The sequence below is a fragment of the Salvelinus fontinalis genome, chromosome 9 (genome assembly GCF_029448725.1).
Source record: "Salvelinus fontinalis isolate EN_2023a chromosome 9, ASM2944872v1, whole genome shotgun sequence".
In the NCBI taxonomy this organism is placed as follows: Eukaryota; Metazoa; Chordata; class Actinopteri; order Salmoniformes; family Salmonidae; genus Salvelinus; species Salvelinus fontinalis.
In genome coordinates, this window is record NC_074673.1 from 854981 (window position 1) to 869252 (window position 14272).

The window sequence follows — 14272 nt, forward strand, 5'->3', positions numbered from 1 at the left end:
TCCTACCCAGACTGACAGGTATTACAGCCCAGTGCTCTATTGTCCTACCCAGACTGACAGGTATTACAACAGCCCAGTGCTCTATTGTCCTACCCAGACTGACAGGTATTACAACAGCCCAGTGCTCTACTGTCCTACCCAGACTGACAGGTATTACAGCCCAATGCTCTACTGTCCTACCCAGACTGACAGGTATTACAACAGCCCAGTGCTCTACTGTCCTACCCAGACTGACAGGTATTACAGCCCAATGCTCTACTGTCCTACCCAGACTGACAGGTATTACAGCCCAGTGCTCTACTGTCCTACCCAGACTGACAGGTATTACAGCCCAGTGCTCTACTGTCCTACCCAGACTGACAGGTATTACAACAGCCCAGTGCTCTACTGTCCTACCCAGACTGACAGGTATTACAGCCCAGTGCTCTACTGTCCTACCCAGACTGACAGGTATTACAGCCCAGTGCTCTACTGTCCTACCCAGACTGACAGGTATTACAACAGCCCAGTGCTCTACTGTCCTACCCAGACTGACAGGTATTACAACAGCCCAGTGCTCTACTGTCCTACCCAGACTGACAGGTATTACAGCCCAATGCTCTACTGTCCTACCCAGACTGACAGGTATTACAGCCCAGTGCTCTACTGTCGTACCCAGACTGACAGGTATTACAACAGCCCAGTGCTCTACTGTCCTACCCAGACTGACAGGTATTACAGCCCAATGCTCTACTGTCCTACCCAGACTGACAGGTATTACAGCCCAGTGCTCTACTGTCGTACCCAGACTGACAGGTATTACAACAGCCCAGTGCTCTATTGTCCTACCCAGACTGACAGGTATTACAACAGCCCAGTGCTCTACTGTCCTACCCAGACTGACAGGTATTACAGCCCAGTGCTCTACTGTCCTACCCAGACTGACAGGTATTACAACAGCCCAATGCTCTACTGTCCTACCCAGACTGACAGGTATTACAGCCCAGTGCTCTACTGTCCTACCCAGACTGACAGGTATTACAGCCCAATGCTCTACTGTCCTACCCAGACTGACAGGTATTACAACAGCCCAGTGCTCTACTGTCGTACCCAGACTGACAGGTATTACAACAGCCCAGTGCTCTACTGTCCTACCCAGACTGACAGGTATTACAGCCCAGTGCTCTACTGTCCTACCCAGACTGACAGGTATTACAGCCCAATGCTCTACTGTCCTACCCAGACTGACAGGTATTACAGCCCAGTGCTCTACTGTCCTACCCAGACTGACAGGTATTACAACAGCCCAATGCTCTACTGTCCTACCCAGACTGACAGGTATTACAGCCCAGTGCTCTACCGTCCTACCCAGACTGACAGGTATTACAGCCCAGTGCTCTACTGTCCAACCCAGACTGACAGGTATTACAGCCCAGTGCTCTACTGTCCTACCCAGACTGACAGGTATTACAGCCCAGTGCTCTACCGTCCTACCCAGACTGACAGGTATTACAGCCCAGTGCTCTACTGTCCAACCCAGACTGACAGGTATTACAACAGCCCAGTGCTCTACTGTCCAACCCAGACTGACAGGTATTACAACAGCCCAGTGCTCTACTGTCTACCCAGACTGACAGGTATTACAGCCCAGTGCTCTACTGTCCTACCCAGACTGACAGGTATTACAGCCCAGTGCTCTACTGTCCTACCCAGACTGACAGGTATTACAGCCCAGTGCTCTACTGTCCTACCCAGACTGCAGTAGGCCCAACTTCCATTTAGCATTTTAACCCGTTGTTTAGTTACTTATTGATGTATTATATTATTATTGTTTGTGAGCTTCTGTATGCTACAAGTCAACCGTCAGCTGCAAAATGGTGTTTCCTACTATTAAGATAAACGTTAAAATATATATATATTTGATATATTTGTTTTGATATATTTGATATATCATATATTAACTTATATTTCATATATACTTACCACACAAGGGACAGTTTGGGTATAAGTAAATGAGAATAGTAGAGCCTATAGTTTATCAAAGAGAGAAAACTACAGCGAAAAAACAAAGAGAAACATGCATTAGTAAAGTGTCATACTGTAACTGTATAGTGTAATAGTATTGATCTGAAATCACTGCTCTAGATCAACTGAAATGTCCTGAAAGCCCCTTTACTGAAACCACTGCAGTTCTAACGAGTGAAAACCAATGTGACAAAGCACTCCTCCTGACATGTGATGTGTCATACGTGTGTGAGTGAGATTAAAACACACGACAGTAAAAAAAAAAGTAGATCCCCTCACCAAAACACAAAGAGCAGCATGACATAGTGAATTAATCTCATGATCTCGAGAAAGTAAACCGTAAGGAATGATGAGAAGATGATAACGGCAAAAAAAAGTTCATGGCGACCCGTTAAATACCGAGGAGCAACAAGTCTTAAACGCAACTCTGGTCAGCGTCGGTCTCTTTTCACGTGAAAACTGTTGCTGTCTACAGACCGCAGTAATTCTCAACAATTCCTTGATATTTCTGACCGGGGAACCGTCGCACACTCACGTGAGAAGAAGGGGGGCATCCGCCGTTACCGGGGATGAAAGGAATGCAGAAAATAAGTGAAGAATAAGAAACAAATGTAAAATAAACAGGTAAAATGTCTCACATGAGTAGAACAAATATCTGGAACTAAACGAAGTATTGATCTTCCCGAGCCCCAAACTTGTATTTAGTTGAAAAGAAAATCCTAAAGACACTGCCAGTTCTTCTTCCAAACTGTATAGAAGAAAACAAAATGTTGGCTACCCTCCGGTATGGAACTATGAAGGGGGAGGAGGCATAGCGAGGGGTTCCACTAGTTACCACAGACACAAAGTCAAAATGGGCAATATCGTACAAATTCATGAAAACGTTGTTTTTTTTGGGGTCTTAATTTAAGGTTAAAGTTAGGCATAAGGTTAGCAGTGTGGTTAAGGTTAGGTTTTAAATCACATTTTGAAATTTGAAGAAATGGGCCGGGCGTATGACTTTGTGGCTGTGGTAACTAGTGACGACCATATCAAGGCTGGTCAACGGACAAACCTGGACAGGATTCCTAGAATACGGATCGGATTTAGATGAGTTGGTTGGGTTTCTAAGAGATGGAAATGGACCCATGATTGTTTGTGAACATTTAGATGGTAAACCAGGTCTCAGCCGCACCGAGCCCTCGCAGCGATGTTTGGCCTAATCTAGGACATCTTCATAAAGACATCATGCATGCCAAGTTTCTACAGGAAAAACTGCAATACATAGGTTATTGTACTGCGCACATTATAGCCATTGATATATCGAAGTCAGATCGTCATTTAAATGCATTTTGATAGGATCCTAATACGCTAGTAGTCTATGTCAGGGACAACTAGCCCCCCCCCCCCCCCCCCCCAAGAACAATGTCCAACTGCTGACGCAAACAAGCACAGTTTGGTAAAAAAATAAATAAGGTATGTGGATGATGGTCATGCAGGAAAACAAACTATTAAGGGAAACAAGTGGCTACTTTTTTTTAGTTGTTTAATTAAATATATATTTTTTTTTTTTAAATGTGTATTTTCCCCTAATTGCTGGGAAAACTTCTGGGCCCTTTCCCCAGGCCCCAGAAGATCAGTGTGTAAAAACCTATAGTATCATTTTTATTTGGACATTTTTCCATTTATTAACTCTTAAAAGCTCAAATCTAGGTATCTTATTTTAATTAAATCAAATACTGAAAAAATTGGCATTGCACAATTGGCATCACTATTTAATATCCTCACAATGACAAGGTTTTGATGCTATTCACATTTTTGTGCTAAATCATCCTAAAGTTAAAAAAAAAAAATTGACTGTGTAACTTAATGAAGTTACTTGTAGATAATTTGGACATGATTTTGAAAATGCTAATTTAGGTACCATCGACTTGCATCCAACTCAGCACGCAACGTCCACAGACTTCGAATTGTAGGCGAGATCAGGTCCGTCCGTCGTGGACGTATTTTTTTTGTTGGTCCAAATTTAACCGAAGATCAGCCTTACCTCTAGCTTGCTGTACTCATCTACAAACATAATCTTACACTATGTATACAAAAGTATGTGGACACTCCTTCACATTAGTGGATTCGGCTATTTCAGCCACACCCATTGCTGACAGCTGCATCACATCCATGCAATCTCCATAGACAAACATTGTCAGTGGAATGGCCTTACTGAAGAGCTAAGTGACTTTCAACGTGGCACCGTCAAAGGATGTCACCTTTTCAACAAGTTCGTCAAATGTATGCCCTGCTAGAGCTGCCCCCGGTCAACTGTAAGTCCTGTTATTGTGAAGTGGAAACGTCTAGGAGCAACAACGGCTCAGCCGCGAAGTGGTAGGCCACATAAGCTTCACAGAATGGGATCGTCGAGTGCTGAACCGCGTAAAAATCGTCTGTCCTCAGTTGCAACACTCACTACAGAGTTCCAAACTGCCTCTGGAAGCAAAATCAGCACAAGAACTGTTCGTCTGGAGCTTCATGAAACACACTGGTCTTTTTTGTTTCCATGGCCGAGCAGCCTCACACAAGCCTAAGATCACCATATGCAATGCCAAGCGTCGACTGGAGTGGTGTAAAGCTCGCCGCCATTGGACTCTGGTTGCATGGAAGCGTGTTCTCTGGAGTGAAGAATCCCGATTCACCATCTGGCAGTCCGACAGACGAATCTGGGTTTGGCGGATGCCAGGAGAACGCTACCTACCTTAATACATTGTGCCAACTGTAAAGTTTGGTGGAGGAGGAATAATGGTCTGGTGCTGTTTTTCATATTTCGAGCCCCCTTTGTTCCAGTGAAGGGAAATCTCAACACTACAGCATACAATGACATTCTAGATGATTCTGTGCTTCCAACTTTGTGGCAACAATTTGATTGGTCACATACACATATTTAGCAGATGTTATTGAGGGTGTAGTGTTCCTAGCTCCAACAGTGGAGTAATATCTAACAATTCACAACAATACACACACACATCTAAAGTAAAATGGAATAAAGAAATATATAAATATTAGGAAGCCTTTGAGGAAGGTGGTCCTTTGCTGTTTCAGCATTACAATGCGCCGTACATAAAGCGAGGTCCATACAGAAATGGTTTGTCGAGATCGGTGTGGAAGAACTTGACTGGCCTGCACAGAGCCCTGACCTCAACCCCAATCGAACAGCTTTGGGATGAATTGGAACGCCGAATGCGAGCCAGGCCTAATCGCCAAACATCAGTGCCCGACCTCACTAATGCTCTTGTGGCTGAATGGAAGCAAGTCCCCCTGCAGCAATGTTCCAACATCTAGTGGAAAGCCTTCCCTGAAGAGTGGAGGCTGTTATAGCAGCAAAGGGGGGGACCAACTCCATATTAATGACTTCCCAGAAGAGTGGAGGCTGTTATAGCAGCAAAGGGGGGACCAACTCCATATTAATGACTTCCCAGAAGAGTGGAGGCTGTTATAGCAGCAAAGGGGGGACCAACTCCATATTAATGCCTTCCCTGAAGAGTGGAGGCTGTTATAGCAGCAAAGGGGGGACCAACTCCATATTAATGCCTTCCCTGAAGAGTGGAGGCTGTTATAGCAGCAAAGGGGGGACCAACTCCATATTAATGACTTCCCAGAAGAGTGGAGGCTGTTATAGCAGCAAAGGAGGGACCAACTCCATATTAATGCCTTCCCAGAAGAGTGGAGGCTGTTATAGCAGCAAAGGGGGGGACCAACTCCATATTAATGACTTCCCAGAAGAGTGGAGGCTGTTATAGCAGCAAAGGAGGGACCAACTCCATATTAATGCCTTCCCAGAAGAGTGGAGGCTGTTATAGCAGCAAAGGGGGACCAACTCCATATTAATGCCTTCCCAGAAGAGTGGAGGCTGTTATAGCATCAAAGGGGGGGACCAACTCCATATTAATGCCCATGATTTTGGAATGAGATGTTTGAAGAGCAGGTGTCCACGTACTTCTGGTCATGTACCGTATGTCTTTTTGGGGGTGTTTTACAAACGGTAAGCCAACCAGATGGATGGGCATTCGTAACATTCCATTGTGGACCGACGCTGTTGGCTACACCCCAGTAAGCACGGTCTGACGCTGTAGGCTACACCCCAGTAAGCACGGTCCAACGCTGTAGGCTACACCCCAGTAAGCACGGTCCGACGCTGTAGGCTACACCCCAGTAAGCACGGTCCGACGCTGTAGGCTACACCCCAGTAAGCACGGTCCGACGCTGTAGGCTACACCCCAGTAAGCACGGACCGACGCTGTAGGCTACACCCCAGTAAGCACGGTCCGACGCTGTAGGCTACACCCCAGTAAGCACGGTCCGACGCTGTAGGCTACACCCCAGTAAGCACGGGCCGACGCTTCCTACTTTTGGACGTATTTATTTGGTCGTTTTTTTGCCTCAGGCCGCAGAACGGCCAGGACTGGGCCTGACACTGCTGCTGTAAACCGTTCATCTGAGCTTGTCAAAACACTCTCTGCTTTTTGAAGGAATTGAATATGGATTTTCAGACGCACAGACGTCATGTACCCGCGGCGTATATTTTAAAACACTTTCCTCATGATGAGGGGTGAGTGATGGCACGGAGTAACTTCATTTGACGGCACGGAGGAACTTCATTTGATGGCACGGAGGAACTTCATTTGATGGCACGGAAGAACTTCATTTGACGCCACGGAGGAACTTCATTTGACGGCACGGAGTAACTTCATTTGACGGGCACGGAGGAACTTCATTTGACGGCACGGAGTAACTTCATTTGACGGCACGGAGTAACTTCATTTGACGGCACGGAGGAACTTCATTTGACGGGCACGGAGGAACTTCATTTGACGGGCACGGAGGAACTTCATTTGACGGGCACGGAGGAACTTCATTTGACGGGCACGGAGGAACTTCATTTGACGGGCACGGTGTAACTTCATTTGACGGGCACGGAGGAACTTCATTTGACGGGCACGGAGGAACTTCATTTGACGGGCACGGAGGAACTTCATTTGACGGGCACGGAGGAACTTCATTTGACGGCACGGTGTAACTTCATTTGACGGGCACGGAGGAACTTCATTTGACGGGCACGGAGGAACTTCATTTGACGGGCACGGAGGAACTTCATTTGACGGGCACGGAGGAACTTCATTTGACGGGCACGGAGGAACTTCATTTGACGGCACGGAGGAACTTCATTTGACGGCACGGTGTAACTTCATTTGACGGGCACGGAGTAACTTCATTTGACGGCACGGAGGAACTTCATTTGACGGCACGGAGGAACTTCAGTGGACGGCACGGAGGAACTTCATTTGACGGCACGGAGGAACTTCATTTGACGGCACGGAGGAACTTCATTTGACGGCACGGAGGAACTTCATTTGACGGCACGGAGGAACTTCATTTGACGGCACGGAGGAACTTCATTTGACGGCACGGAGGAACTTCATTTGACGGCACGGAGGAACTTCATTTGACGGCACGGAGGAACTTCATTTGACGGCACGGAGGAACTTCATTTGACGGCACGGAGGAACTTCATTTGACGGCACGGAGGAACTTCATTTGACGGCACGGAGGAACTTCAGTGGACGGCACGGAGGAACTTCATTTGACGGCACGGAGGAACTTCATTTGACGGCACGGAGGAACTTCATTTGACGGGCACGGAGGAACTTCATTTGATGGCACGGAGGAACTTCATTTGATGGCACGGAGGAACTTCATTTGATGGCACGGAGGAACTTCATTTGATGGCACGGAGGAACTAGCTAAGCAAGCTTTTTTTCTACTGTGTTATTGACTGTACGCTTGTTTACTCCATGTGTAACTCTGTGTTGTTGTTTGTGTCACACTGCTTTGCTTTATCTTGGCCAGGTCGCAGTGTGGATAGTGACATGGTTTTCCCACATGGCTTCTCCCCTGTGTGGCTCTTCATGTGCTCTATCGGACAACTGTTGAAGGAAAACCTTTTACCACAGCGATGACGAGGAAACCTGGATTTGTTTCAGGTTTTAATTGATGCATTTTGGTGTCTCCTCAGTTACCGTTTAATATTCCTACTATAACAAGTCATGAAGAATCCCAATGAACATTTTATATTTGCTGTCTTGCAACAGCTAGACCTGTACATTTGAACATGTATCCACATGGTTATTAACCACTATCAGACACAGTTAAAAAGTTGTATGACAATTAACCTCAAAAAGGGTGAAGCTAGTCAAAGAAGACCGAATAATGCAAATAGCCATTGTTTGTTCCTCAAATTTGTCCCAATTAACATATCTAGAACTTAACAATATTTTAATAGCTATATTTTCTTCTGCTTTGGAAGAAGCTAGCCACTTTAAAACTTCTTATGGATCAAATCCCTTTAGCGGGATCGATTTGACAACATCCGGTGAAACGGCAGCGCGCCAAATTCAAATTAAATTACTATAAATATTAAACTTTCATGAAATCACACATGCAATACACGAAATTAAAGCTACACGTGTTGCGAATCCAGCCAACGTGTCAGATTTCAAAAAGGCTTTAAGGCAAAAGCGAACCGTGCTATTATCTGAGGACAGCACCCCATCAAACAAAGACAGACAGTCATAATTCAACCCGCCAGGCGCGAAACAAAACTCAGGAATAAAGATATAATTCATGCCTTACTTTTGACGAGCTTCTTCTGTTGGCACTCCAATATGTCCCATAAACATCACAGATGGTCCTTTTGTTCGATTAATGCCGTCAATATATATCCAAAATGTCCATTTATTTGGCGCGTTTGATCCAGAAAAACACCGGATCCAACTCACGCTACATGAATATAAAATCTCTCATAAGTTACCTGTAATCTTTGTCCAAACATTTCAAACAACTTTCGTAATACATCTTTAGGTATTTTTTAACATAAATAATAAGATAAAATTTAAGACGGGAGAAACTATGTTCAATACCGGACGAAAACAAAGAAAGCATGTTCCAGGTAGCACACCAAATCATTAGAGCGCACCTGGAGTGACACAGGAAAATAACAGGGCTACTTCTTCATTTCTCTAAAGAAAAACATCAACCAATTTCTAAAGACTGTTGACATCTAGTGGAAGCTATAGGAACTGCAAGGAAATTTCTATTGAAACGGCCTTGCCATAGAAAACCAATGGAAAACAGATTGACCTCAAAAAACAATTCCCTGGATGGATTGTGCTCGGGGTTTTGGCCTGCCAAATCAGTTATGTTATACTCACAGACTTTATTCCAACAGTTTTATAAACTTTAGAGTGTTTTCTATCCAAATCTACCAATTATATGCATATCCTAGCTTCTGGGCCTGAGTAGCAGGCGGTTTACTTTGGGCACACTTTTCATCCGGACGTGAAAATAGCACCCCCAAGCCATAATTAATTGGACTACAGATTTGTTTAGGAACACAGGAGAAATGTATAAATCACCCCACCATTACCATCACCATACCATCACCACACCATCACCATCACCACAACATCACCATCACCACATCACACCATCACCATCACCACACCATTACCATCACCACACCATCATCACCACACCATCACCACACCATCATCACACCATCACCACACCATCACCATACCATCCCCACACCATCACCACACCATCACCACACCATCATCACACCACACCATCACCACACCATCATCACCACACCATCAACACACCATCACCATCACCACACCATCACCACAACACCACACCATCCCCATTACCACACCATCCCCATTACCACACCATCCCCATTACCACACCATTACCATCACCACACCATTACCACACCATCACACCATCACCACACCATCACCACACCATCATCACACCATCACCATCACCACACCATCACCATACCATCACCACACCATCACCACACCACACCCTCACCACACCATCATCACCACACCATCACCACACCATCATCACACCATCACCACACCATCACCATACCATCACCACAACACCACACCATCCCCATTACCACACCATCCCCATTACCACACCATCACCATTACCACACCATTACCATCACCACACCATTACCACACCATCACACCATCACCACACCATTACCACCACACCACACCATCACCACGCTATCATCATCACCACACCATCACCATCACCACACCATCACCATTACACCATTACCATCACCACACCATCACACCATTACCACCACACCACACCATCACCATCACCACACCATCACCACACCATCACCATCACATCAACATCACCACACCATCACTACACCATCACCACACCATCACCACACCATTACCATCACCACACCATCACCACACCATCACCACACCATTACCATCACTACACCATCACCACACCATCATCACCACACCATCACCACACCATACCATCACCAAACAATCACCACACCATCCCCATTACCACACCATTACCACATCATCACCATTACCACACCATTACCATCACCACACCATCACCACACCATTACCACACCATCACCACACCATCCCCATTACTACACCATCACCATTACCACACCATCACCATCACCACACCATTACCTCACCATCATCATCACCACACCATCACCACACCATCACCATCACTACACCATCACCATCGCCACACCATCACCACACCATCACCACACCACTACCATCACTACACCATCACCACACTATCACCATCACCACACCATCATCATCAACACACCATTACCATCACCACACCATCATCATCACCACACCATCACCACACCATCACCATACCATCCCCACCACCACACCATCATCATCACCACACCATCATCATCACCACACCATCACCATCACCACACCACCACCACACCATCACCACACTATCACCATCACCACACCACACCATCACCACACCATTACCACACCATCACCACACTATCACCATCACCACACCATCACCACACCATCACCACACCATCACCACACCATCATCATCACCACACCATCATCATCACCACACCATCACAACACCATCACCATCACCAAACCATCACCACACTATCACCATCACCACACCATCACCATCACCACACCATCACATCACCATCACCACACCATCATCATCACCATCACAACACCATCATCATCACTACAACATCACCACACCATCATCATAATCACACCATCACCACACCACACCACCACCACACCATTACCACACCATCACCACACTATCACCATCACCACACCATCACCACACCATCATCATCACCACACCATCATCATCACCACACCATCACAACACCATCACCATCACCACACCATCACCATCACCACACCATCACAACACCATCATCATCACTACAACATCACCACACCATCATCATAACCACACCACCACCATACCATCACCACACCATTACCACACTATCACCATCACCACACCATCACCACACCATCATCATCACCACACCATCATCATCACCACACCATCACAACACCATCACCATCACCAAACCATCACCACACTATCACCATCACCACACCATCACATCACCATCACCACACCATCATCATCACCATCACAACACCATCATCATCACTACAACATCACCACACCATCATCATAACCACACCATCACCACACCACACCATCACCACACTATCACCATCACCACACCACACCACCACCACACCATTACCACACCATCACCACACTATCACCATCACCACACCATCATCATCACCACACCATCCTCATCACCACACCATCACAACACCATCACCATCACCACACCATCACCATCACTACAACATCACCACACCATCATCACACCATCATCATAACCACACCATCACCACACCACACCATCACATCACCATCACCACACCACACCATCACATCACCATCACCATCACAACACCATCATCATCACTACAACATAACCACACCATTACCACACCATCACCACACTATCACCATCACCACACCATCACCACACCATCACCACACCATCACCACACCATCATCATCACCACACCATCATCATCACCACACCATCACAACACCATCACCATCACCAAACCATCACCACACTATCACCATCACCACACCATCACCATCACCACACCATCACATCACCATCACCACACCATCATCATCACCATCACAACACCATCATCATCACTACAACATCACCACACCATCATCATAATCACACCATCACCACACCACACCACCACCACACCATTACCACACCATCACCACACTATCACCATCACCACACCATCACCACACCATCATCATCACCACACCATCATCATCACCACACCATCACAACACCATCACCATCACCACACCATCACCATCACCACACCATCACAACACCATCATCATCACTACAACATCACCACACCATCATCATAACCACACCACCACCATACCATCACCACACCATTACCACACTATCACCATCACCACACCATCACCACACCATCATCATCACCACACCATCATCATCACCACACCATCACAACACCATCACCATCACCAAACCATCACCACACTATCACCATCACCACACCATCACATCACCATCACCACACCATCATCATCACCATCACAACACCATCATCATCACTACAACATCACCACACCATCATCATAACCACACCATCACCACACCACACCATCACCACACTATCACCATCACCACACCACACCACCACCACACCATTACCACACCATCACCACACTATCACCATCACCACACCATCATCATCACCACACCATCCTCATCACCACACCATCACAACACCATCACCATCACCACACCATCACCATCACTACAACATCACCACACCATCATCACACCATCATCATAACCACACCATCACCACACCACACCATCACATCACCATCACCACACCACACCATCACATCACCATCACCATCACAACACCATCATCATCACTACAACATAACCACACCATCACCACACCATCACCAAACCATCACCACACCACACCATCACCAAACCATCACCACACCACACCATCACCAAACCATCACCACACCACACCATCACCAAACCATCACCACACCATCACCAAACCATCACCACACCGTCACCACACCACACCATCACCAAACCATCACCACACCACACCGTCACCACACCATGAAATCTGAAGATATTCATGTCATCCACTGTGTTATTGTTGGGACACAAACAAGGAATGGTTTATGGTTTACTGAAATACAGTGCATTGCAAAAGTATTCAGACCCATTGTATTTCTTTGTGTTACAAAGTGGGGTTACAATTTATTTAATTATTGTTTGTCAAAAAAATCTACAGAAAATACTCTGTCAAAGTGGAAGAAAGACTCTAACATTGTTGCTTAAGTATTCAGCTACCTGAGTCAATATGTTAGAATGACCTTAGGCATCGATTACAGCTGCGAGTCTTTCTGGGTCAGTCTCTAAGAGCTGCGAGTCTTCCTGGGTCAGTCTCTAAGAGCTGCGAGTCTTCCTGGGTAAGTCTCTAAGAGCTGCGAGTCTTTCTGGGTCAGTCTCTAAGAGCTGTGAGTCTTCCTGGGTCAGTCTCTAAGAGCTGCGAGTCTTTCTGGGTCAGTCTCTAAGAGCTGTGAGTCTTCCTGGGTCAGTCTCTAAAAGCTGCGAGTCTTCCTGGGTCAGTCTCTAAGAGCTGCGAGTCTTTCTGGGTAAGTCTCTAAGAGCTGCGAGTCTTTCTGGGTCAGTCTAAGAGCTGCGAGTCTTTCTGGGTCAGTCTCTAAGAGCTGTGAGTCTTTCTGGGTCAGTCTCTAAGAGCTGCGAGTCTTCCTGGGTCAGTCTCTAAGAGCTGCGAGTCTTCCGGGGTCAGTCTCTAAGCGCTGCGAGTCTTCCTGGGTCAGTCTCTAAGAGCTGCGAGTCTTTCTGGGTCAGTCTCTAAGAGCTGCGAGTCTTTCTGGGTCAGTCTCTAAGAGCTGCGAGTCTTCCTGGGTAAGTCTCTAAGAGCTGCGATTCTTCCCGGGTCAGTCTCTAAGAGCTGCGAGTCTTTCTGGGTCAGTCTCTAAGAGCTGCGAGTCTTCCTGGGTCAGTCTCTAATAGCTGCGAGTCTTTCTGGGTCAGTCTCTAAGAGCTGTGAGTCTTTCTGGGTCAGTCTCTAAGAGCTGTGAGTCTTCCTGGGTCAGTCTCTAAGAGCTGCGAGTCTTTCTGGGTCAGTCTCTAAGAGCTGCGAGTCTTTCTGGGTCAGTCTCTAAGAGCTGCGAGTCTTCCTGGGTCAGT

General features: G+C 46.4%; 1 protein-coding gene and 1 long non-coding RNA gene across 2 annotated transcripts in view; one reads left to right on the forward strand and one right to left on the reverse strand.

Annotated features, from left to right (window-relative positions):
- The window catches only part of pgghg (protein-glucosylgalactosylhydroxylysine glucosidase), a 47150-nt gene extending 43946 nt beyond the window's left edge, over positions 1-3204 (reverse strand). The window contains 3 exon segments of the mRNA XM_055933021.1: positions 2284-2432; positions 2434-2532; positions 2535-3204. Coding sequence (XP_055788996.1) covers positions 2284-2432; positions 2434-2532; positions 2535-2558 — 272 coding nt within the window. The 5' untranslated portion in view covers positions 2559-3204.
- LOC129861865 (uncharacterized) lies at positions 510-1280 on the forward strand. The gene is made up of 5 exons (XR_008760677.1): positions 510-537; positions 841-927; positions 973-1014; positions 1102-1188; positions 1231-1280. It is a non-coding gene; the product is annotated as an uncharacterized LOC129861865 (long non-coding RNA).
- Positions 3205-14272: the final 11068 nt, after the last annotated feature.